The sequence below is a fragment of the Solanum pennellii genome, chromosome 8 (genome assembly GCF_001406875.1).
Source record: "Solanum pennellii chromosome 8, SPENNV200".
NCBI lineage: Eukaryota > Viridiplantae > Streptophyta > Magnoliopsida > Solanales > Solanaceae > Solanum > Solanum pennellii.
The window spans coordinates 68,780,847-68,802,626 of NC_028644.1; the positions used below are offsets into that span (position 1 = coordinate 68,780,847).

A 21,780-nucleotide genomic window follows, 5' to 3' on the forward strand; every position below is an offset into this window, starting at 1 on the left:
TAAAATATAATATTATCATACTATTGATGATTCCAACTCATTTTTTTTTAATCTATTATAAAATTCACTAACCTAGTGATAATTGGTGTAAAAGTGAATCCTTGGATCCACTCCCTATATTTTATTTCAACTAAAATATTTGTGATTAAAACATAACTCTGACTAATAGATCACATTATAGATTTGAGGTGGATCCATAAGTGCGCTTTTGAATGACCAACGTATTTTATCATGAGTGGATTTTTTTTCCGAGCTTCATATCATATATTTGGTGAAAGATAAATAAAACTTTTCGCAAGGAGGATTTCTTTATCGAAATAAATTTATTTTCTTGAAATACGATAAGCGTTTTCAAAAGATTTTTTTAAAAAAAACTTCTGTATATACTCATGACATTCTTTATGAGTTGATTTTTAAGATCTTATGTTTAAATTATAGCTCATTTGTCTTTATAATCTTGGTGAACGTAGTTGTGTGACTGAATGAATTATTTGTAACAAATAAAATTCAAACCTAAAAAAAAATGACACTGAGTTATTTTTATTTGATTGTGCCTCTATCGTAATGGTGATTGGTGACATATAAATCAAATAGATATTCGATGTAGAAAGATTATCTCTTCCCATATAAATAACTATTTTAATTAATATTTTTTAAGTGATATGTAAAAGAGAAAAAATATAATCTTATGGTAAACATTGCACGTGATAGCTCAATTTTATTCTAAATATTTCCATTATTGAAACTTAATGATACATGTGCGTTAATTAATTTTCAAAGTTATCGTCTTTTGTGAATTTAACTAATTTATTTATGTATTCTTAATCTTAATTCTTATTGATGTGAAGACCCACAATTTCTAGGCAATTATAGCTCCACGTGCTGCTTTACAGGAGCCCATATTTTTTTTTACACATAATATTATTACTACTACTTTTTTCATTTTTCGAATTCGATCTAAAAAAATAATTTTTTTTATTTTTATGCGGTACAATAAAATTTATTTACTCTATTTTTAGGAGTTGAATCACTCAATTAAAACAAGTTCTAATTGATTTTTTTTTAATTCTAATAAATTTAAATGACTAACTATGTATTAAGTCAATAATATTTTTTACACTTTTCAAATTTCTTTATTTGGACTTCAAATCAGCAAAATATCAAAAGGAAAAAATTGTATCTCATGTCATAGTCATTTTGGTACTTTTCACTTGAATTTTGTCTTTAGCTTAGCCATAATAAAGCGGAGCCAAATAAATTTGAGGGATTTATTTAAACCAGCAATATTTATAAATGATTAAAGCTATTATATATATATATATAGAACTTGTTGTAGCTTCTTGTTATTTATGTAACTCATAATTTGAATTTGAATTTTTTAGTGAAAATTCTGACTCTGACAGTACTGACCGCCAACTTTGATTCTTCTGCTTATTTTGTTTTCTAAATTTAATGATATTTGATTTATACTTCTTGTGGTGCAAAACAGACAGAGAAAATCAGTAATCACTTCTTGATTTTCACTGTAGGCCCTAAGTGTTTCAATTTCTGACTGCTAAAGATTAGATTTTTATTGCTTTTTCAACCTTTTTTACTCCACCATTGAAACCCCACTTCATGTACATTTCAACTTATGGGGATTTATGGAACCAGCAATTAAGTAGCTCAATATATGCCAAGTTGTAGCAAGTCTCTATCTTTATGATTTTAGCTCAAAAGGGTGCTTACTACTTAGTCATTAACTTTATCCTTGTAAAAAAATGGGTATTTTGGCCTTGTTTCTTGAAATTTGAAACTGAAAAATTCTCTTTGTATGGACCGATATGGTTGTGGTCCTGAGAACTGAGATCCCATTTGGGATCAAGATTCAAGATTTATGCTTTCTTGGTGTTTTATGATTTTGGTGTTGTTTTTTAGAATTTTGAGCTGATTTTTTCTTCACTGTCATTTTGGTGAGACAAAAGATTGAAGCTTTGAAAATGGCTATGGGACATCAAGATCAAGATGGAGTCCCAGGCAACTTGAGAAAGCAACTTGCTCTTGCTGTTAGAGGCATTCAATGGAGCTATGCAATCTTCTGGTCAACTCCAGTTACACAACCAGGGTAATAAGGGCTAACATTTTCCTTCGACTTGTTCTTTTCTTAATTGTTTTTAGCATGACTTCTTCGCTACTGTATTTTGTTTTACTTATTTGTTTTTTTGGTTCTGCAAAGGTTTATCGAAAATAAACTTTTTACCTTAGGTACACTCTAACCTCCTCAAACCCGACTTGTGGAGTTACAATTACACTATATATGTTGTTGTTGTATCTTCCTTGAATTTCATAGTAGAGAAAGTCTTCAAATTAAAGGACTGGTAAATTTGGAATGGGAAGGAGTGTTGAGGTTAAGGTGAAGAGTGATGGTACTTGTATTAAATCCCCTTTATTCATGTACAATCCCTAGTTCCAGTTCTTGTACTGTTAGGAAGTAAGGATATATCAATTTGATTTCAACAATTTATCTCCCTCCTAGAAGGGAAGCCTTGGTGCAATGGTAAGACTTCCTGCCGAGTGGCCAATAGACGGGTTCAAGGTGTTGGAAACAGTATCTTGCAGAAGTGCTAGGTAAGACTGCATACAATAGATCCAATGTGGTTCGGCCTTTACTTGAACTCCGTGCATAGTGGGAGCTTAGTAAAACGGAGTTTATCTGCCAAGGATTTCTTTTTTCTGAAAGCGTAGTAGTGTTTTCCTTATTGATTGGCATGTTTTCTTCACTGCCGTATTTCCTTTTTTCGTAACTACTTTCAATGGTTGCACTTGATCCGAGGATCTTTCACTACCCTCCCCAGACCCAACTTGTGGTATTACACTCGATATGATGTTGTTGTATATATATCTTTTAGGAATGTAGCATTGTAAATATGTTTTCAAGATAATGTTCTAAAATCTGGGATATTATCTTCTAGGGTGTTGAAATGGATTGATGGGTACTATAATGGGGATATCAAGACCAGGAAGACTGTTCAGGCGGGGGAAGTTAATGAAGACCAGCTGGGGTTGCATAGAACTGAGCAATTGAAAGAACTTTATAGTTCCCTCTTAACAAGTGAAAGTGAAGAAGACCTACAGCCACAGGCCAAAAGGCCGTCGGCCTCATTATCTCCAGAAGATCTCACTGATACAGAGTGGTATTTCCTAGTATGCATGTCATTTGTCTTCAATGTTGGCCAAGGGTAATTTCTTGAAATTCCATATCTTGTGCATGGAGTTTGTTTTCTGATGTCTTGGTTAGAATTTTTAGCCCACTTAGGCCATACTTGGTTATAAAACGCAAAGTCCATAACCTCATATAATGTAAAGTAACGATCTTTCCAGTCTACTCCTGAAATCATTTGTTTTCTTAATGTTCAAGTGAAGTGTTGCTCCCTTTCTGGTTTGAAGTTTATTACCAATGCTCCGTTTAGTTCTGTTCTTAGAGTAGATAGGGAAGTAAATGATCGATATCTATCTTCTTCTTAAAAGAATAGTGCATAATGTGTTCATTATAGTTAGGTACTTAATTGTTGTAAAATTATTACACAGGTTACCAGGGAAGACCTTAGCAACAAATGAAACTGTTTGGCTATGCAACGCTCACCAAGCCGAGAGTAGAGTCTTTTCTCGTTCTTTGCTAGCAAAGGCAAGTATATGGTTCATGTATCAGCTTTGGTCTAAATGTAACCTCAGTCTAAGATTATATCCCTAAGGGTGTGCATTTGGTCGATTTTGGGTTAATTAAGTTCGGTTTGTTTGTGTTTTGGTAAAATTGGCAACTATGTTTGCTTAGAAAAGAAAACAAACCTGAAAAACAGAAAACATGAAAAATGGAAACTGAAACTAGCCAAAATACCGAAAAAATATCTAACCAAAAAAACTGAAAATTTTGTTCCGTCAGTTGTTTCAGTTAAAACCTTAAAACCGAATAATGCACACCCTTAGATATCTATTCAATTGAAAATTCTGACATCTCTTTCCTTTTTGGTTTCTCTATATTGCTGGTTAAATCCTCTTTGCCTCACCAGAGTGCATCTATCCAGGTACTACTCCATCTCCTTCTTTCTCTCTCACACACAAACACATACGAGAGCATGCAGAGACATGCTAGCATGAATTGATAAAACTTCAAATATTTACCCTTACTCTAATATTTTCTTATCGCATTGTCTATCGCCTAAAATATGTCAAATGCATGAAACAAATCTCTGCTACCATAGAGGAGTATGCATCAGCTCCTGATTCATGTCATTCTTTCCTTTTCCATGGAGTATGTAGTTGATTAATGCCTTTTCCTCTCTTTGTATCTTGTAGACTGTTGTATGCTTTCCCTATTTAGGAGGCGTAATTGAGCTGGGAGTCACCGAGCTTGTAAGTCAGTTTCAATTTGTCTCTTTAGTGGTTCTGATGTTTTCCAAGATATCATTACTTACCTGTGATGATATTTTTGCCTTGTTGTAACATGTTTTTTGCAGGTCACGGAAGATCCTAACCTCATTCAGCAAATAAAAAATTCCTTTCTAGAGGTTGATTACTCCGTTATTTTGAAGAGGCCTAATTATGTCTCCAAAGATGCAAAAAATGACACGAATATCGGTAGCCGAAAGCCTGATCATAATGCACTTGAAAATGATGCTTATCCAGTTGAAATAAATTCACCTCATGATAGTTCAAATGGTTTTGTCGCCAATCAAGAGGCAGAAGATTCACTGATGGTGGTAGACGGTATTGGGGAAACTTCACAAGCTCAAAGCTGGAGGTTCATGGATGATAATATCAGTAATGGTGCGAATAATTCCTTGAATTCCAGTGACTGCATCTCTCAAAACAATGCAAATTGTGAAAAGTTGTCCCCTCTTTCAAGTGGAGAGAAGGAAACTAAGCCTTGCCCACTAGACCGTCAAGAGAACGATCAGAAGAAACCGCATCTTTTAGATCACCAAAGAGATGATGCTCAATATCAAGCTGTCCTTTCTACTCTTCTAAAGAGTTCTGACCAATTAACTTTGGGACCACAATTTAGAAATATGAATAAAAAGTCAAGTTTTGCTAGTTGGAAGACCGATATTCAGATGCCGAGATTTGGAACTGCACAAAAACTATTGAAGAAGGTACTTCTTGAAGTTCCTAGAATGCATGCTGGTGTTTTACATAAATTCAGCAGAGAAAATGGTAAAAAGAATAGCCTTTGGAGACCAGAAGTTGATGACATTGATAGAAACCGTGTTATTTCAGAGAGAAGGCGAAGAGAAAAGATAAATGAGAGATTTATGCATCTTGCATCGATGCTGCCAACTAGTAGCAAGGTACTGGAAGATCTCCTCAAGTTTACATAGCTGCTGTTTGATGGCACATTAATCAGAAATTGTGTTTTTCCCATTGGTGTTTGCAGGTTGACAAAATATCACTACTCGATGAGACAATAGAATACATGAAAGAGCTTGAAAGGAGAGTTCAGGAGCTGGAGGCGAGATCAGCAAGACGATCAAATGATACTGCAGAGCAGACATCTGATAATTGTGGCACTAGCAAATTCAATGACATCAGGGGATCACTACCGAACAAAAGGAAGGCATGTGATATGGATGAAATAGAACCTGTAAGCTGCAATGGATTACTGAAATGTAGTTCAGCTGATAGTATTGTCATCAATATGATCGATAAGGAAGTCTCGATCAAGATGAGTTGTCTTTGGAGCGAGAGCTTGTTGCTTAAAATTATGGAGGCACTGACTGACCTACATATGGATTGCCATACAGTTCAGTCTTCTAACCTTGATGGGATTCTATCCATTGCTATCGAATCCAAGGTTTGTCAACGCCGGGCTCTCTTTAATGGCCATAACCAATTCAAAAAATTTGGCGCAACTTATGAAATACTCCGTCCATCCCAATTTATATGGCACTGTTTGACTTGGCATGAAGTTAAAGAAAGAAGGAAGACTTTTGAAATTTGTGGGCTTAAATACTTCTTGACCATTTGTGACTATAAATTTTCATTAAGGGTAAAAAAAGAATTTTAAAGTTAAATTGTTCCCAATTATGGAAAGGAGACTTTTCTTTTGGGACGGACTATGAAGGAAAGTGTGCTATATAAATTGGGACAGAGGGAGTACTAACTGACATACTCTCATGTGTTTGTTTCCAAGCTTATTATGTTAGATACTTTGTTTATATTGTAACTAAAGATTCATACTCATTCTTCTTTGGTGTCTTCTCTGTTGCAGTCAACCGGATCGAAAACACTAGCAGTCGGAACAATTAGAGAAGCACTTCAGAGAGTAGTTTGGAAATCTTGAAGATTAGTCAGTCAAGGTTGGTCAATTATGCCCATATGAAAAAGAGCTTGGTCAGTCATGTCCTTAGTGGATAGTTAAAGCTTGTGTATAGTATTGTACTTATGCTTTTTTCGAAGATTTGAAAAGCCTAGGGAAAAAGTAGTAATTTGGAGTAGCTTTCTCCTAATGCATCATCCTCTTTCATGATCATCACTTTTTTGTGGTCCTCTAAAAAGTTCATGAAAGTAAAGTTGCTGAATCTTGCTATTGATTTCTGACCCCACTAACAAAGTTGAAAGGTCACCTCAGGAATGGAAAAAAGTTTGCTGTTTGCTTTAAGTCATTCTACATTATTGAGACTTATGAATCTTGCTGAAGTCATTTTAAACCTGCTTAAGCTCTTTCTTGAGACAAAAGTGAGATTTTTATGCAACAAACCCCTCTAGCCAAAGACTAGTGCTAGGTGGTCCTGCAGTAGCTCCCCGAAAAGGGTAGCCTTTGTTTGTAATTACAACAATGAACCGCGGTGAACTTTCAGACTACCTATACTAGATTAGAGGGATCCTCAGTGGTGGTGACCCTTGTAGTCTTCCACAGATTAGTACATGTACAGAATGCTCATTCGGGAAAGTTGACTTCTGAGTCTGAAACCTATGTGATTGCTCCAAGAAATCCTTTCTTTCTCGTCATAAATGAAGTGCTAGAATGCAACTCTCATCTTGGGAACTACTATAGGGGTCTTCAGTATCTTCACACCATGTCAAGTTCATAATTGAAGACAGCAACAACATAGCCAGTGTAATCACACAATGCAAGCTGTTTCCGAAAGATCCTCTATTCAAAAGCAGCATAAGTTTATGACTGAAGACAGTTGCTGACAAGACTTTAGTAAAAAAGGGTCATATTAGATGATACTAATCAGGATTAGCAGTAATATAGAGTTGGTTAAATTCTGAAAAATGAAGAGGGCCTCACATTTTCCTCCTTTTTATCCTAAATCTGAGGAAGAAATCAAGTGGAGAAGTAGCAGGACCACAAAACTACTTTTATTATGTAAAACCCCACAAAAGTTGAACAAAGGATGGCTACAGCTTTTCCAGTAAAGGTTGGATTTGTTGAAAGAAAAACAATTATAAATAGATAATGGCACCAGAAAAAAAAAGAGAGGAATATACCCTAAGAAGTAAGAAAATATGTTGCAGCTCTCCTATACCAACTTAGCTAATCAGCACAACTTTTTTTTTATGACTATCGTTTGGGCTAGTTTGAGCGTACCTCAACTATTTTATGAGGCACCTGTTATCTTCCACGAGCATCATTAGCAGAACAACATTTATACATTAGTTAACAGGACTTGATTTGATCACCAATGAGTAGATAGTCAGCCAAACTATCTCACAACGTTTTAGACCCAACTTAGGTTCCATTTGAATAGTCAACTGAACTCGATTTTGTTGTAAAATGGTGTTATATCACAATTCTTTCTTAATTATCAATGAGTAGATAGTCATCAACTACCAACATTATCAAAAAGAAGTAAAGAGACGCCAAGATTTCAGAAAAAATTTGCATCAATAAACCCATGACATACAAATCGTTCACAACAACCAATTTTACCACACAACAAAAGGACCTATACTTCTTTCATGGACTTTTTCCCCTTCTGTTTTGCACCCTTCAACTTCCCCACCCCAGAAAGGAAAAAGAGAAGCTAAAGAGTACTGCACTAGTCACCAAACATAACATTCTTTATAATCAAATCATTCCCACTCAATTGTTGATGGAGGCTTTGATGTAATATCCAGAAGAACTCGATTTACACCACGAACACTGTTGCAAATCTTTCTTGATACATCGTCAAGGAACTTGAAATCGAAGTAGTACCTATAAAGAAATTACAAATTCAAATTTAGCCCACGACATATGAATATAACAGCATATAGAGAGGTAGTCAGTATATGGAAATGAATACGTACCAGTCTGCTGTCATTCCATCTTGACTTGTGACTGCTCTAAGTGCAACAGCATGAGAATGTGTTCTTTGGTCTCCTTGTACTCCAACAGTTTTCACGGGTAAGAAGACAGCAAAAGCTTGCCAAATTTCATCATAGATTCCAGCATCTTTGATTGATTGAATGAAGATCTCATCAACCTAAACAACAGAAATCTTAGAGGCCAAGGAACCAAAACAGCAAGGGGTTGAGAAATTACTACTAAATACTGGAGAACTCCTCATACCTGACGAAGAATATCCAAGGAATTCCCTGCTGTGACATCTCCTGGAATTCGGACGGCAAGTCCCGGACCAGGAAATGGGTGGCGCCTGAGAAAAGCCACAGGGATATTCATAATCTTTCCCATTGCACGAACCTGCGAGATAAGTGGAGTAAAATAGTTCAAATCAGTCTGGAATGAAATGGAAAAATAGTATGGAGGAGATGCATGCAAAAGTTGTAGAAGACAAAATGAAACCTCATCCTTGAACAGAAGTTTCAGTGGCTCGATGAGCTTCAGCTTCATGTCCTTTGGGAGCCCTCCAACATTATGATGGCTCTTGATTGTATGAGAATGTGTTCTTCCACTTCCAGGTGGGGGACACGACTCTATTACATCAGGATACAAAGTTCCTTGGACTAGGTAAGCAGGTTTCTTCCCCACTTTTTTCTCCAAATCATGGGCGAAAATATCAAATATGTTGATGAACTCCTTCCCAATAATTTTCCTTTTCATTTCAGGCTCTGTCACACCTTTTAATTTGCTGAGAAATTCTTCTGTAGCATCAACGCAGGTAACGGGCAAATGAAGGTCACTCTCAAAGGTTGCCATCACTCTTTCTCTCTCCTTGTACCTAAAAAACAAGATGATGCAAAACCATGTCAACACCGTCAAGGGTATGAAGCAGTCGCTAATGGATTAACCAATTAACAGAAAACTCCAACTTTTGCTGGGTTCTTATAAACTTTTATTTTTGAATCAGTTTGTAGTACTACTATTTGATGGGATAATCAGCAGCCTATAGAGAAATAGCAAGACTAGAGACTTGCCTTAATAGACCATTATCAACAAAAACACAGTGAAGCCTGTCTCCAATAGCCTTGTGTACCACGGTAGCTGCAACTGTGGAATCAACACCACCAGATAAAGCACAAATAACATGATCTTCAGGTCCTACCATGGCTTTAATTACTTTTATTTCTTCCTCCAGAACATCTTCCATGTTCCAGCCTGCTGTAATCCCGCAAATATCAAATAGGAAGTGTCGTAGTGTTTCCATCCCTTCAACCGAGTGCGTCACCTATACAGCATTCATGTGGTCAGTGTGGATTGAATATTTTCTAGCACATATTCAGAGATTCCAAAACTAGAAAATGCATAATAAGTCAGAAATGAATATCCGCAAATAACATGGCGACAACATAAATAACAAACAGAAAGTGCTAACCTGAGGGTCTATCCTATGAACCACCAAAGACCAAATGAATTTGCACCTAGGAAATCATAAAACCTAATCTTGTAACGGCAAAAGGTCAATATGCTTTGGGTTTATAACTTCTATTTGATCGGTTAATGACATTTTTTTCTCTTTCATCAGTTCTGCTTGTGTTCACTAATACAGAAGCAGATGTAGCGATCCTATGAGTATTCTTCATATCCCACTTCCGTATCTTTAACAAGTTATATGAAGCACATCTGATAAATCAGTCAATCAAACTCAATCAACTATCCCTTAAACTCCAAACTCTTACGTGCCTTTGATGTTATATCGCATGATACCGATATAAGTAAAGCAACCACACAAGCTCCTTAAAAGGGGAAAACACAGAGAATAATAAGCAGCGAGGGAGGAGCCTAGTAACCAAAACTGTGCACATTAATGAATGGATAAACATATCATGGAAGACTTGGACTTTGTCTTCAACCTTCACTACTCAAAATTTTATCTTTTTATTCATTTTGTATTCTCTATCATCAATTTAGTGCTCAAAAAAATCATCAAATATCATCCATTTAGTAATCAAAAAATCATCAAAATGCTATCTTTTTATTCTATATGTATACTCTATTATCCATTTAGTACTCAAAAAAAAATCAAAATTCTATCTTTTTATTCTATTAGTATACTCTATTATCCATTTAGTACCCAAAAAAATCAAACTTCTATCTTTTTATTCGATTTGTATACTCTATCATCCATTTAGTACTCAAAAAATCATCAAAAATGCTATCTTTTGTTTCTATTTGTATACTCTATTATCCCCTAGTAATCAAAAGATCGTTAAATGCTATCTTTTTACTCTATTTGTATACTCTATCATCCATTTAGTATCTTCATAATCACTACTTCTATATCCAACCAAACACTAAATAATGATTCAAATGCAAAGATCAAATTTTTTTTACCTCAGGATGATACTGCAACCCATAAAACTTTTTTTCCCTATTCTCAATAGCAGCAACAGCTCCCTGATTACTCCTCGCCACAACTTCAAACCCATCCGGCAACTTCACAGCCTCATCACCATGGCTCATCCAAACAACCTGTTTATCCCCAATTTGCTTATTCCCAAACAACCCATTATTCTTCTGAACCTCAATTTCCATTCTCCCATACTCATGCTTCTCCCCAACCTTCACAACTCCACCAAGGTTCTGTACAAGCAACTGCAACCCATAACAAATCCCCAACACATGAATCCCTTGCGACTCCACATACTCAATAAAGCCAGATGGAAAACACGGCGCACCGTCAGCGTGGACACTGTGAGGTCCACCTGAGAGGATAATAACACGAGGGTTGAGCTCGGTTATGGAGTCTAACGAAGAAGTGCCATTGATACAGAGTGAGAAAACAGATAAACTTCGAATTCGGCGAGTGATGAGATGGGTGTATTGAGAACCGTAATCTAGGATGAGTACGAGGTTGGATTTCTTCGCCTGAGTTAGAGGTTCCATTGCCGGAAAAAGGAGAGAGCTGACGGAGAATATACAGAGAAAAAAATGGAGGCTAGGGTTTATGGAATGGTTTGTGAAGGGCGGGAAGATGACAATTTTATATGGTTTTGTGGGGCCAACATAATATATGGCAAAATAATATTTTTAAAATAAAAAATAATATTTGAAAAATTGAGTTGTATTTTATCAAAAATAAAAATTGAAGTTGTTAAGGATGAAAAAGAGATTTAGTTATAAATATTAAAAAGATTTAATCAAATTCTAAAACCTCACTAGCTGTTACTCATAAAATTGAATTAAACATGAGAAATATTCTCCGTTCACTTTTATGTCATAATATGTTTTTTAAAAGTTAATTTAATTACATTTTAATAAATTAGATTACATTAATTCGATAGTTTAAACAAAAGAATCGGATATTCAAAAACTATATGAAAAGTACTATAAATTGCAATTTCTTGCATATCAATATGATGAAAAAATACATTTTAAAAATATTAGTCAAAATTTTTATAATTTAACTCTAAAACTATAAATCATGACAAACAATAGTGGACGGAAGGAGCAGTAGAGATGGTTGAATTGTATTGAGTAAAGAATGAAAAATGGAGGAAAAGTTGAAGTCAAGCAATGATACATGATATACATCTTTATATATATATGAGAAATTTTCATATATAGCCACTCAAAAATAGTCTAATTACTCTTCATAAGCTATAGTTTGATAATTGCAATTTGTAGCTACATGTTATAGGGAGGAGAAATGCGAGCGAGACTGGGAGAGAGGAGAAAGGCAAGAGAGATAGGACAAAGAGTGAGAGAGAGGTGAATTGTACATGTATATCGGTTAGATAATTGTATATTATACATATGTATCTGTATATATAGCAAGTGAGATTGGGAGAGAGAGGAGAGAGGCGAGCAAGATTGGGAGAGAGGTGAATTGTGTATGTATACCGGTAAGATAATTGTATATTATACATATGTATTTGTATATATGACAAGAGAGATTGGGAGAGGGAGGAGAGAGGCAAGCAAGATTGGGAGAGGGAGGAGAGAGGCAAGAGGGAGGGAAAAGAGTGGGAGAGAGGTGAATTGTATATGTATATCGGTTAGATAAGTGTATATTATACATATGTATTGTATATATGACAAGAGAGATTGGGAGATAGAGGAGAGAGGCGAGTGAGAGAGGGCAGAGAGTGGAAGAGAGGTGAATTGTATATGAATATCGGTTAGATAAGTATATTACATATGTATTTGTATATTAAGGCAAATTATACATATACAAACATGACTAATTATACAAACTCGAAATCAGTCTAACGTAATTATTTTTAGTCAATTCATCCGTATAAAAATTAATCATAGTTGTGGATGATACATAAGGTGGTATACTGATTTTTTAATCAACGAAACAGAGGTTGTGATACATATTGATCAGTCCTTTATTCATATTTGAAATTAACAATGTCTACTTTTAAACAAATTTTTATTTTAACACAATCTACTAGGAAAATAACCATTTTCCCCACCATGTGAGAGGATTTGCCTCTAGCTTTATTTATGATTGTTTTTAATTTTCCTCATGATAATGATTTTCTTTTTATTCTTCTAAATTTCCTAAAAATTAGGTTTTGAAAATCATTTTCAAATTTCTCAACTTGCATGTGAAAAGCTGTCAATTTCCAAATTGTCAACTTGCCTGTGAATAGAGGTTATCAAAGGCTACAAATTATTGCTTCTTTATGAAGATATTGACTTGTACACAACCTACTCCAAAAGCAAAAGGTATATGTATCAATTTAATTTCTCTATCATAAAAAGAACACCTAAATATTGATATTAAACTAATATCATTATTAGTTTATGATAAAATTAGTAATAGAATTGTTGAAAAATTGGTTATTCAAAAAGTTTTTTATTAATTGTCCAAATACCTATTGTAGCGAACAATAACAGTTGTAGTAGAGTGGTAAGCATCCTGACATGTTTAAGTAACTTAACTAAAGGTCTCAAATTCGAGCCTTAGATGTGAAAGTATTTCACCTCAATCCATCAACGCGGACATTATAAACCAGAAAGAAAAACAAATGGGAGTGTGAATTGGTACCTTCAATATTCTAATATGTTATTTAACTACATCAACTATGATCATCATAACAACATTTTAAAAACAAAACTCTATATAAACAAGAAGATATATACTAGCTAAGGAGTATAAATTCTCATTACAACAAAAAAGAAAAAAAAAAGAAATGTTCATGAAAGAAGCTAAATTTAGCTACACGAGAAAGAGGTTTTGAAGTTGAAGAACAGTATACATAATTGATTCTTCAAGAACATCATCTGTGATTTGAGTCAGAACATCTTCAGTATCGTCTCGTATGTCGAGCCATGAACCAGATTTTGCCAAGTCAGTTTCAACATGGTCATTCAATGTAGGTTGATCCATCAATGGAACAAGGTGTTGTTTCACTTCATTCATTACCTTTTCCAGTAGATGTTTTTCTGGTGGAAAGGACCAGAGTTTGGGTTGAAAGAACGATAGCCACGGAGGATATCTGAAGTGAGAATCATATGCTTCTAGTAGAGCTTCATTTGTGTAGTCCATAAGGAGTTTAGGCTCGGAATGGCATTGTAGTGATAACGTCTCTAGTTCATCGGATAGCATTGCATCGAGCATTTGTTCTGACAGATGCCTATTTAGCCAAAGTTCTTCCCAATTCAAGTGAAGAGTATGCAAACTTGACTGAATGTAAGTGCGAAGGGTGTCAGGTTCAGCACGATTCAGTATGGCATTTTCAGTGGATTCCTTGTTCAAACATCCCTCAAAGTTGATACGACGTGGTTGTAATACAGTGCCAGCTGCAAATGATCATGAAGTTTAGTGACGTTGCTGTTATAGTGGATAAAGTTTAGTGACTATACGTCTTGAAGATTGTGTTACTTACATGGTTCATTTCTTGAAGGGCTGATTAGATCATCGGTGAAAACTGGTTCCAGGACTGACACCGGACTTGTGTGATCTCCTCGGTCCATAATGCTGTCGACACCTCTTAATTTGTACATGCTATATGGACTCGTCGATGAAATGTCTGTTGAAGAACCAGGAGACCAGACTTCTGAAGGTGAAGCCTAAAGAGGATTATGGTGTAAAAGGAGTAAGATTTTTATGACGTAAACAGAAAACAAGTAATATCAAAACATGTTTCGCAATATTTCCGTGACATGTTAGTGGGAGAGGATGCAGAACTTACAAGCATTGAGCTATTGAGATGCTGAGAATCCTTGTGTCTTTGAGGACTTTGAAAACTAGTATGTGTTGGCTCACGGGGCAATTCCGCTATACTTGTATCTGCAAGAAATGAATGTTAACAACTTAATGTGCATATGAAGACCAAAGAATTCTCAAATAAATGGAAGAGAAACCTACCATTGTAACACGGTTGTTCTGGATTACTCTTTCGATCCTGTTCTGAACAATAGTTGAACAAACGATCATGCTCGGGCGAGGAAAGAATTCTTTCCAATGTTCTTGAGGGTTGTGTGCTCATCACAGCTTCATATGTAGTGTTGACAAAGTTCAATCTTTGAGAAAGATGTCTCTTTGCCTCCATAGATATATCGAGTTCCCGTTTCTTAGTGTAGCTTATGGCAGAAGCGTCCAACTTTTTACGCACTTTTTCAGTCAGAAAGGAGACTTTAGGTGCTTCACTTGTGGAATTTTGTTTATTTTGTGCCTCATTCTTGCTGTTGGACTCGGTGAACGAGTTAGTGGATCGTGCAACAGTAAGACATGAACTTCCCCCTTCATCAACAACTTCTATGTTCTTCCTATCGCTGACGCTATGAAGCTTATGTACAGTACTTCCTACTGATACCAAATGCTTCTCTTTCCATTTTTCTCCCATTGCATATTTCAGTTTCCTCTTAATATCTTTGAGAGAAAAGTTCTTGTGCTGCACATTTCCCCCTTTACTACTTGTGCTATGATGAGACTGCATAGACGAGCAATAGCAGTCAACATTTTCAGAACATCGAACAGTTCTAGGAATCGGCTTCAGAACAACTATTTTATTTGAAGGCCGGGAGTTGGAACTTTCTTCAAATGCAGATTGATGATGCTTATGTTCACTCTTTGAAATGTCACATTCTAGTAGTCTGTTACTCATGAAGGACTTGATCGAATCTCTTGCCATTTGCACGTTTTGCATGTTTCGGATTTGCTTAGCTAAGAGTGAATTCGGATCTTGTAGGAGTTTCAGAAACAAATCTCCATTTGAATTTAACATCTCTAATGCATTGGAAAACTGTTCGGGCTCATAGCTCATGTTACCTTTGCTGATATACTTCCTGTCTATGAACATTTGATCGATAAATGCTTTAGCACTCGTCTGAAGCACTTGTAAACTGATCTCATCAAGCTGATCATTCTTAATGGAACTCCTCTTTGAATCTCCATCTTCTCGATGAATTTGACTGCCGATAGCTTCTAATATGGACGCCAATTTTAACTTATGAATAGACATTTCCGCTGAACTTGAAGCCTGCTGAATATCCTCGGTCTCAGTATCCTTCCAATCGTAAACAGGTGACTGATTCTTACAGCTCTTCTTTGGTGATGGCTTGTATTTACTTATCATATGATCAAATAGTCCATAATCTACTTCTTCGTGTTGCTCATTTCGGGCTATGATTTGAGTGCTCTTCTGCATTTCACCAGAAATTTCTTCTTGAATCGAAGTCTTTATCCTTTTATCACCCGTACGAAATCCTAAAGCTTCCACTTCAGCTCCGTCCTGAGACAAACAACTCTCAAGTCATTACCTTTACTCAAAAGCTGCATTCATAATGTGCTACGAGCAGTGACGGAGTCAGAAATTTTAAGAAGGAAATTCAGAAAGAGTCAAGAATGTCACAGCTTTACTCTATTTCGCACAGTATACTCTCCGACAAATGGGATTCAATCGAACCTCCTTCACTACATGTAGCTCCGCCCCTGCCTACAGAGTCATTATCTTATCTACAAGGATATCGAAACACATTTTTCTTCCTTAAGGAGTAAAAACCACTTGTCTTATGACTACATTGCTATAAGAACTTCAAGTCCACAAAACCTAAGTTTCCCTGACTATTCACTTTCAATGCCGCACCCGTGTCGGATTCTCCAAGAATACACTACTTTTGGCAAATCTGACACACACCCCTTAACATTTATAAAGAGTCAGAGCTACATAGCACCAAAACAAGAATTTATTCTCCAAAGTCACATTCTTTTTCATTAACCTTGTGATGCAAGAACCTTAAAACTAGATTTGGCTAAGTTCTATACCACATATTTTGGTGATAATTAGATAAATGGTTAAATTCTCCAAACAAACTCACCTCATAGCCATACAATTGGTCACTACAGTAAGTTAAAGCATCAATCTTTCTTGAATTTTTGCCTGCAAGATTAAAAAAAAACAATCATTTATTAACAAAGTGCACAACAAATGAGGTTCGGGAGGGTAGGATATACGCAAATATTACTAGCTCGGAAGGTAGAGAGACTGTTTCCGAATCGAATAATTCCAACCACATACCTATAACATTCTTTGTAGAACCTTTCCCATTTGACAGCAGCTTCTGTTTCCTCTGATTTTGACCAAAATAAAGGCTACTAATCAATCCCCACATACAATTAAGCTGACTCTTATCTATCTGTTGTGGATTTCTTGATGATCTCTTTTTCTCCATCACAAATGAACACTTTTCCCTACACTGAAATTTAGGCACAAAAATCAAGAAACCATAAAGCTACTAACTTTATTCACAAAACAAGACTTAAAAATATACAATTCTTAATTTATTGAATTAACTGATACCTATTGCTGGTGCGAAATAATAGATATATTCAATCAATCAATCAGTCAGACTGCACGCAAGTTGATTTAGACACCAGAAGAGAAAAACCATAATGTGTAAATGTTGGAGTAATTTCTTATGGAGGAAAACAAAAGTGTGAGAGACAAAAGTAAGCATCAAATGAGGAAGAAATTGAGATTTTTTGTTTGTTTTGCATTAAACAAAATGATGTTGACTTATGCTATTACAAAATACACTGTTTTTTGTCTCAACCACTATCCATGAATTCCTTTAAAACACTATCTTTTCATTACTTAAATTTAACAGTATCTACATTATAGTTTAGTGTACTAATTAGTACACTAATTACCTGTTCTTGTTTTTTTAAAATTTAGTGTCAGACTAAAATACAAAAGTTCATGTCTGTTTACTGTTGAAAAACCACTGAATCAGTACTTATAAACTGTGTTCTAAGTGAGTATATTTTTAAGATTCTATTAACATTGCTCGTGATGTGATGGTTGAACTTTTTTTATTTTAAAAAATCTCAAATTTTTATCGTTGAGAGTGAAAAAGAATTTATCGAAAGTGTTGTATGTAGAAATAGACTTTAAGTGCCTGATTGTAATTTAATGAACCTCAATACGAGTATCAAATATATATATAAAAAATCCTTTTTATTTTCTATTAATAAATAAATAAATAAAAACAATTTGGGGCTACTGACAGAATGTAGGTAGAAAAATACTTGTCCTTATTGAAGCCACTGGTTGTATGACTCATGTAGTAACTGACTCTCACAATATTTAATAACAAATTGTATCTGAAAACACTTCTCTAAATTAGTTTCAATTTAAAATTATTTTTTAAAAAATATTTTTTTACTTGGTTAACTGAATTTAAATAATATGAGTCAAATACACTTTTTGACTTCTCAATAAATTTAGGAGGATTATTTTAAATACTTTTTTCGACATTTTATTAAGAATGTCGAATCATTACAAGAGTTTGAGACCACGTGCTATGTAATATTTTCTCCGTTCCTTTTTACTTGTCCACTTTTGAATTGTCACTCCTATTAAGAAAATTATCAATGATGTAGTAAGTTTACCATTTACCCTTATTAATTATGAAGTGGATGAAAAGTTCTGTATTTTTCAAAGTAATTACTCATTTAATTGAGAGTATAATAAGTTAAAAAAATTATCCTTTCTTGATTTGTCAAAATGGACAAGTAATTAGGGACAATTATAAAAAGAAAAGTATACAAAAAAAAGGGACGGAAAGAGTAATTTAATTAGTCCAGTAAAAGGATATTTTTGAATCTATCAATGTTCAGAAATAAAAGTAATAATTTACGCTAAATTTAAAGATGTTTTTAATACTTTAGTCAAGTTTATAGCAATCTATAAATGGTAAATTGAATGTCTTTTTTATTTATAAGATGTTTATTCCTTATCTAAATGACTAAATGAGATTTGTTAGGGAGTTTACTATTCATAAGATAATAATTATCCCATGCATGTCTCATTTATAAATATTTTCTCCATCTACATTTATTTTTTCAGTATATTAAAAATAAAATATTTTATTTTTTTTGTCCAGTTTGATATAAATATAATTGTCATGGGCTTGCTCATCTTCAATAAAGAAGAAGGGGGCAAAAAAAAAAAAGATTCTGCAAATATACATTTAATTGATATTCCTTCACCAACCAGCAATTTTAAATTATTGAGTAATCTAATTAATTAAATAACTCTCATTTTCATATAACTACACATATTATTGCATGGATTTTTTCTCAATATTATAATTAAAGTTAATTAAAAAAAATATTAATTTGGTTACTTGATAATTAGTCAAATGTCGGTTAGTAAAGATATTAAACTTTTTCTGATAGACATGTTTGTGATTGTTTTATTATATAGTACAGAAATATCACTATTCACTAATGTGGTGGATGACTAGATCTAACTTTTGAGTAGGGGTGGGAATGGTACGATATTAATAATTTCGGTTTTCGATTTTGGAAAAAAATTATATTATTATCGTATTAAATTAATTTGATATGATTTGATATTATATATCAGTAATTATAATTTAATTAAAATTATAGTTACTTTCTTTAGAAAAATGTGTTGAGTTTGAGAGAGACATATTGTTCTCGCAATAAATACACATGTAATGCCATGAAAAGTGGCTGGTAACCAAAATAATTGAAATTTACAATCATATAACAATAATAATATAGTCAATATAATCGAATCGAGTCATATAGAAGCAAAATAGAGTGTATATTGATTTTTTCCATACTCGTAAACAATGAAAAATTATTTCTAAAAAGTTTTTACTCAAGCACTTCATTCGTTCATTTTTACTAGTGCGCTACACTAAAAATAATTGTTAAATAATATTTATTTATTTTTAAAAAAATTAAGAGATAATTTGTCTTTTTATGTTAATTTTACTCTTGTTATAAAATATTGTTCAATATCTAATATATTTTCTCGTTACAACAAAAATAACTTTTAACGGCAATAAATAGACATATCAATAAAGAGTGTTAAATTTTTTACTGGCATTAGTTAAGTGTTATTGGATTCAATGTTGCTAAAGGCTTTAGAGACATATACAAAGAGTGTTAATTGCCGCTAAAAATGCATATTTTGCGGCAATTGAGCTATCGTCGTTAGTTAAATTGTCGCTATAAATAATTTTTATGTAGTGTCTGAAACATTAAATTTAATATGTTCAAAGGATAATATAGTAATATTACCCCCTATTATTTATTATTTCTAAACATATGTTTCAAGTTAATAATAAATAAATATTGTTGGAGAAGAAAATAACTCGTAATAAAATAATTGCTTAAAAAGTAATTTATTAATGCAAAGTAGACGTAGAAAATAATAACAATATCTACATAGCATTCAAAAAAAATAAAAAAACTAATACCTTTAAAAAAATAATGTGATAACGGAAGTAAAGAACATCATGTATTAACAAAAATCGAAAGAGAAAAAACTATGATATTAGTACTAACTGAATAATAAAAAGTAAAAAACACAAAGGAAAAGAGTATCAACAAGGTTAGTTTCGTCATTATTTAAGAATGCGTCCCAATAATCACTGAAACAAAATCTCAAATTCAGATATCAACAGAATCAAAAATATTAAATGATATGTATCGATGAATTACAGAAAACGAAATCGAACATATGACTTAATGAAAATTGTTTTTTATGTAAGCAAAATATGTCCAAATAACATAAATGGAGACACCATAGGATTCCCTAAATACAAAATAGCAAATTGACATTAAAAAATATGTCATTTCTGGACAATTTCTTACTGTGTCGACACTCCAATCTCAAAACCCTAAGTTTTAAAGGTACTTTATTTAATTTAATTTGATGAATTTGTTTTATTAGGAATAAAAACAAAACATTAAAAGGGACCACATATTTCCATTATAATATATACCAACTGCTACATTTATTATTGTTTTTGACTCTTTCTTCTTATAGTCTGTTCTAAAGTTTTGATGATTATGAACCTCTACTACACCTTTTGTGTGTCTATGTATTTATTATTATTTCATTCACTCTATACTAATAAATAAATATATATTATAAAGTTTTCTTACTTCACATGAAAATTAAAATCATATATTTTTTTATATGTCATGAAAATCAAGTAATCAAGAAGTTTATAACTCCAATATTAGGGTTTTACTTTAGTTAATGTGACTATTGTATGATTGTGTTAGTTGAAGAGAATATATTTTATTTGATATAAGATATAGTTAGAATCTCATATTCGTTAGAGTGATTGAGTTGTTATTATAACTAGACAACATATACATATTTAATGTAATTTTAGGGGTGAAATTTAGAGTGAATAAGGTGTGTATAGTTTTATTGCTAATTTTTTTTTATATATATTATTATGAGATAGAAAAATTATTTCTGATAAGAGTGAAATTTTTGAAATAGAGTTACACAAATACTATGACATATGTTGTTATCTTATATCATTAAAATGGACATTAGTATTGGTGCATAAGTTATGGAAGATTCTCTCCTTTGAATAAATAAATTATTTAGTAATTTCTTTTTTGAACTTATGATCCTTAGAGTTCATGACTTAAAAATATGTTTTGAACAAATTATAAACAAAATGGGATAATGTTTTGTAAGTTATTGTAAACGTTTGACGATACTGTAATATTTTATATGTGTGGTTGATCAATATTGATAGGAGATGGTATAATTTCAGCTTACTTGGGACGTGACTCATAGATAAGAGGTTGTGGAGGACACGTATTATAATAAATGTTTAGTAAATAGTGAATCGTTATCTTGCTTATCCTTCCATACTAACAGTCATTTTATTACGCATGTATTTCTTGTCCTTCGATGTCTGCTACTATATGATGTTTTTGGTACTTCGATTATCATATTAAATTGAAGCAGGCAACAAGCTATAGCCCAACCGCTTATCTTTCTCTCAGGCCCAAATGTTCTTTTCTATCAAGCCCAAAATACTAAATAGCCCAACAATTTATCTTTCATTCAGACCCAAATGTTCTTATCTGTCAAGCCCAATATGCTAAATAGCACAAGCATTTGTCTCTGGCGATACTACATAATTAGACACACTTCACTATATATATATATATA

At 33.4% G+C, this 21,780-nt stretch overlaps 3 protein-coding genes across 4 annotated transcripts; 1 reads left to right on the forward strand and 2 right to left on the reverse strand.

Annotated features, from left to right (window-relative positions):
• Positions 1 to 1,696: 1,696 nt before the first annotated feature.
• On the forward strand, positions 1,697 to 6,634 carry LOC107029047 (transcription factor EGL1). The gene is made up of 8 exons (XM_015230341.1): positions 1,697 to 2,104; positions 2,952 to 3,218; positions 3,568 to 3,664; positions 4,047 to 4,061; positions 4,333 to 4,389; positions 4,494 to 5,324; positions 5,411 to 5,827; positions 6,245 to 6,634. Exons 1-8 carry the CDS (start codon positions 1,980 to 1,982, stop codon positions 6,314 to 6,316), a joined length of 1,881 nt encoding a protein of 626 aa, XP_015085827.1. The 5' UTR covers positions 1,697 to 1,979; the 3' UTR covers positions 6,317 to 6,634.
• A 1,214-nt stretch (positions 6,635 to 7,848) lies between these two features.
• Positions 7,849 to 11,353, reverse strand: LOC107028723 (GMP synthase [glutamine-hydrolyzing]). Its single transcript, XM_015229899.1, has 6 exons — positions 10,697 to 11,353; positions 9,340 to 9,590; positions 8,768 to 9,143; positions 8,534 to 8,665; positions 8,272 to 8,447; positions 7,849 to 8,179 (listed from the first exon to the last, which is right to left on the reverse strand). The coding sequence occupies exons 1-6, from the start codon at positions 11,246 to 11,248 to the stop codon at positions 8,056 to 8,058; spliced, it is 1,611 nt and encodes a 536-aa protein (XP_015085385.1). The 5' UTR covers positions 11,249 to 11,353; the 3' UTR covers positions 7,849 to 8,055.
• A 2,078-nt stretch (positions 11,354 to 13,431) lies between these two features.
• LOC107028879 lies at positions 13,432 to 17,296 on the reverse strand. 2 transcript variants are annotated; one of them, XM_015230117.2, is made up of 7 exons: positions 17,119 to 17,296; positions 16,837 to 17,009; positions 16,637 to 16,698; positions 14,685 to 16,050; positions 14,509 to 14,606; positions 14,203 to 14,386; positions 13,432 to 14,116 (listed from the first exon to the last, which is right to left on the reverse strand). In XM_015230117.2, the coding sequence occupies exons 2-7, from the start codon at positions 16,988 to 16,990 to the stop codon at positions 13,533 to 13,535; spliced, it is 2,448 nt and encodes an 815-aa protein (XP_015085603.1). In that variant the 5' UTR covers positions 16,991 to 17,009; positions 17,119 to 17,296; the 3' UTR covers positions 13,432 to 13,532. The 2 variants fall into 2 exon arrangements, with proteins under 2 accessions (XP_015085603.1, XP_015085602.1); XM_015230116.2 differs by having other exon boundaries at positions 16,837 to 17,014.
• Between the last annotated feature and the right edge of the window lie 4,484 nt (positions 17,297 to 21,780).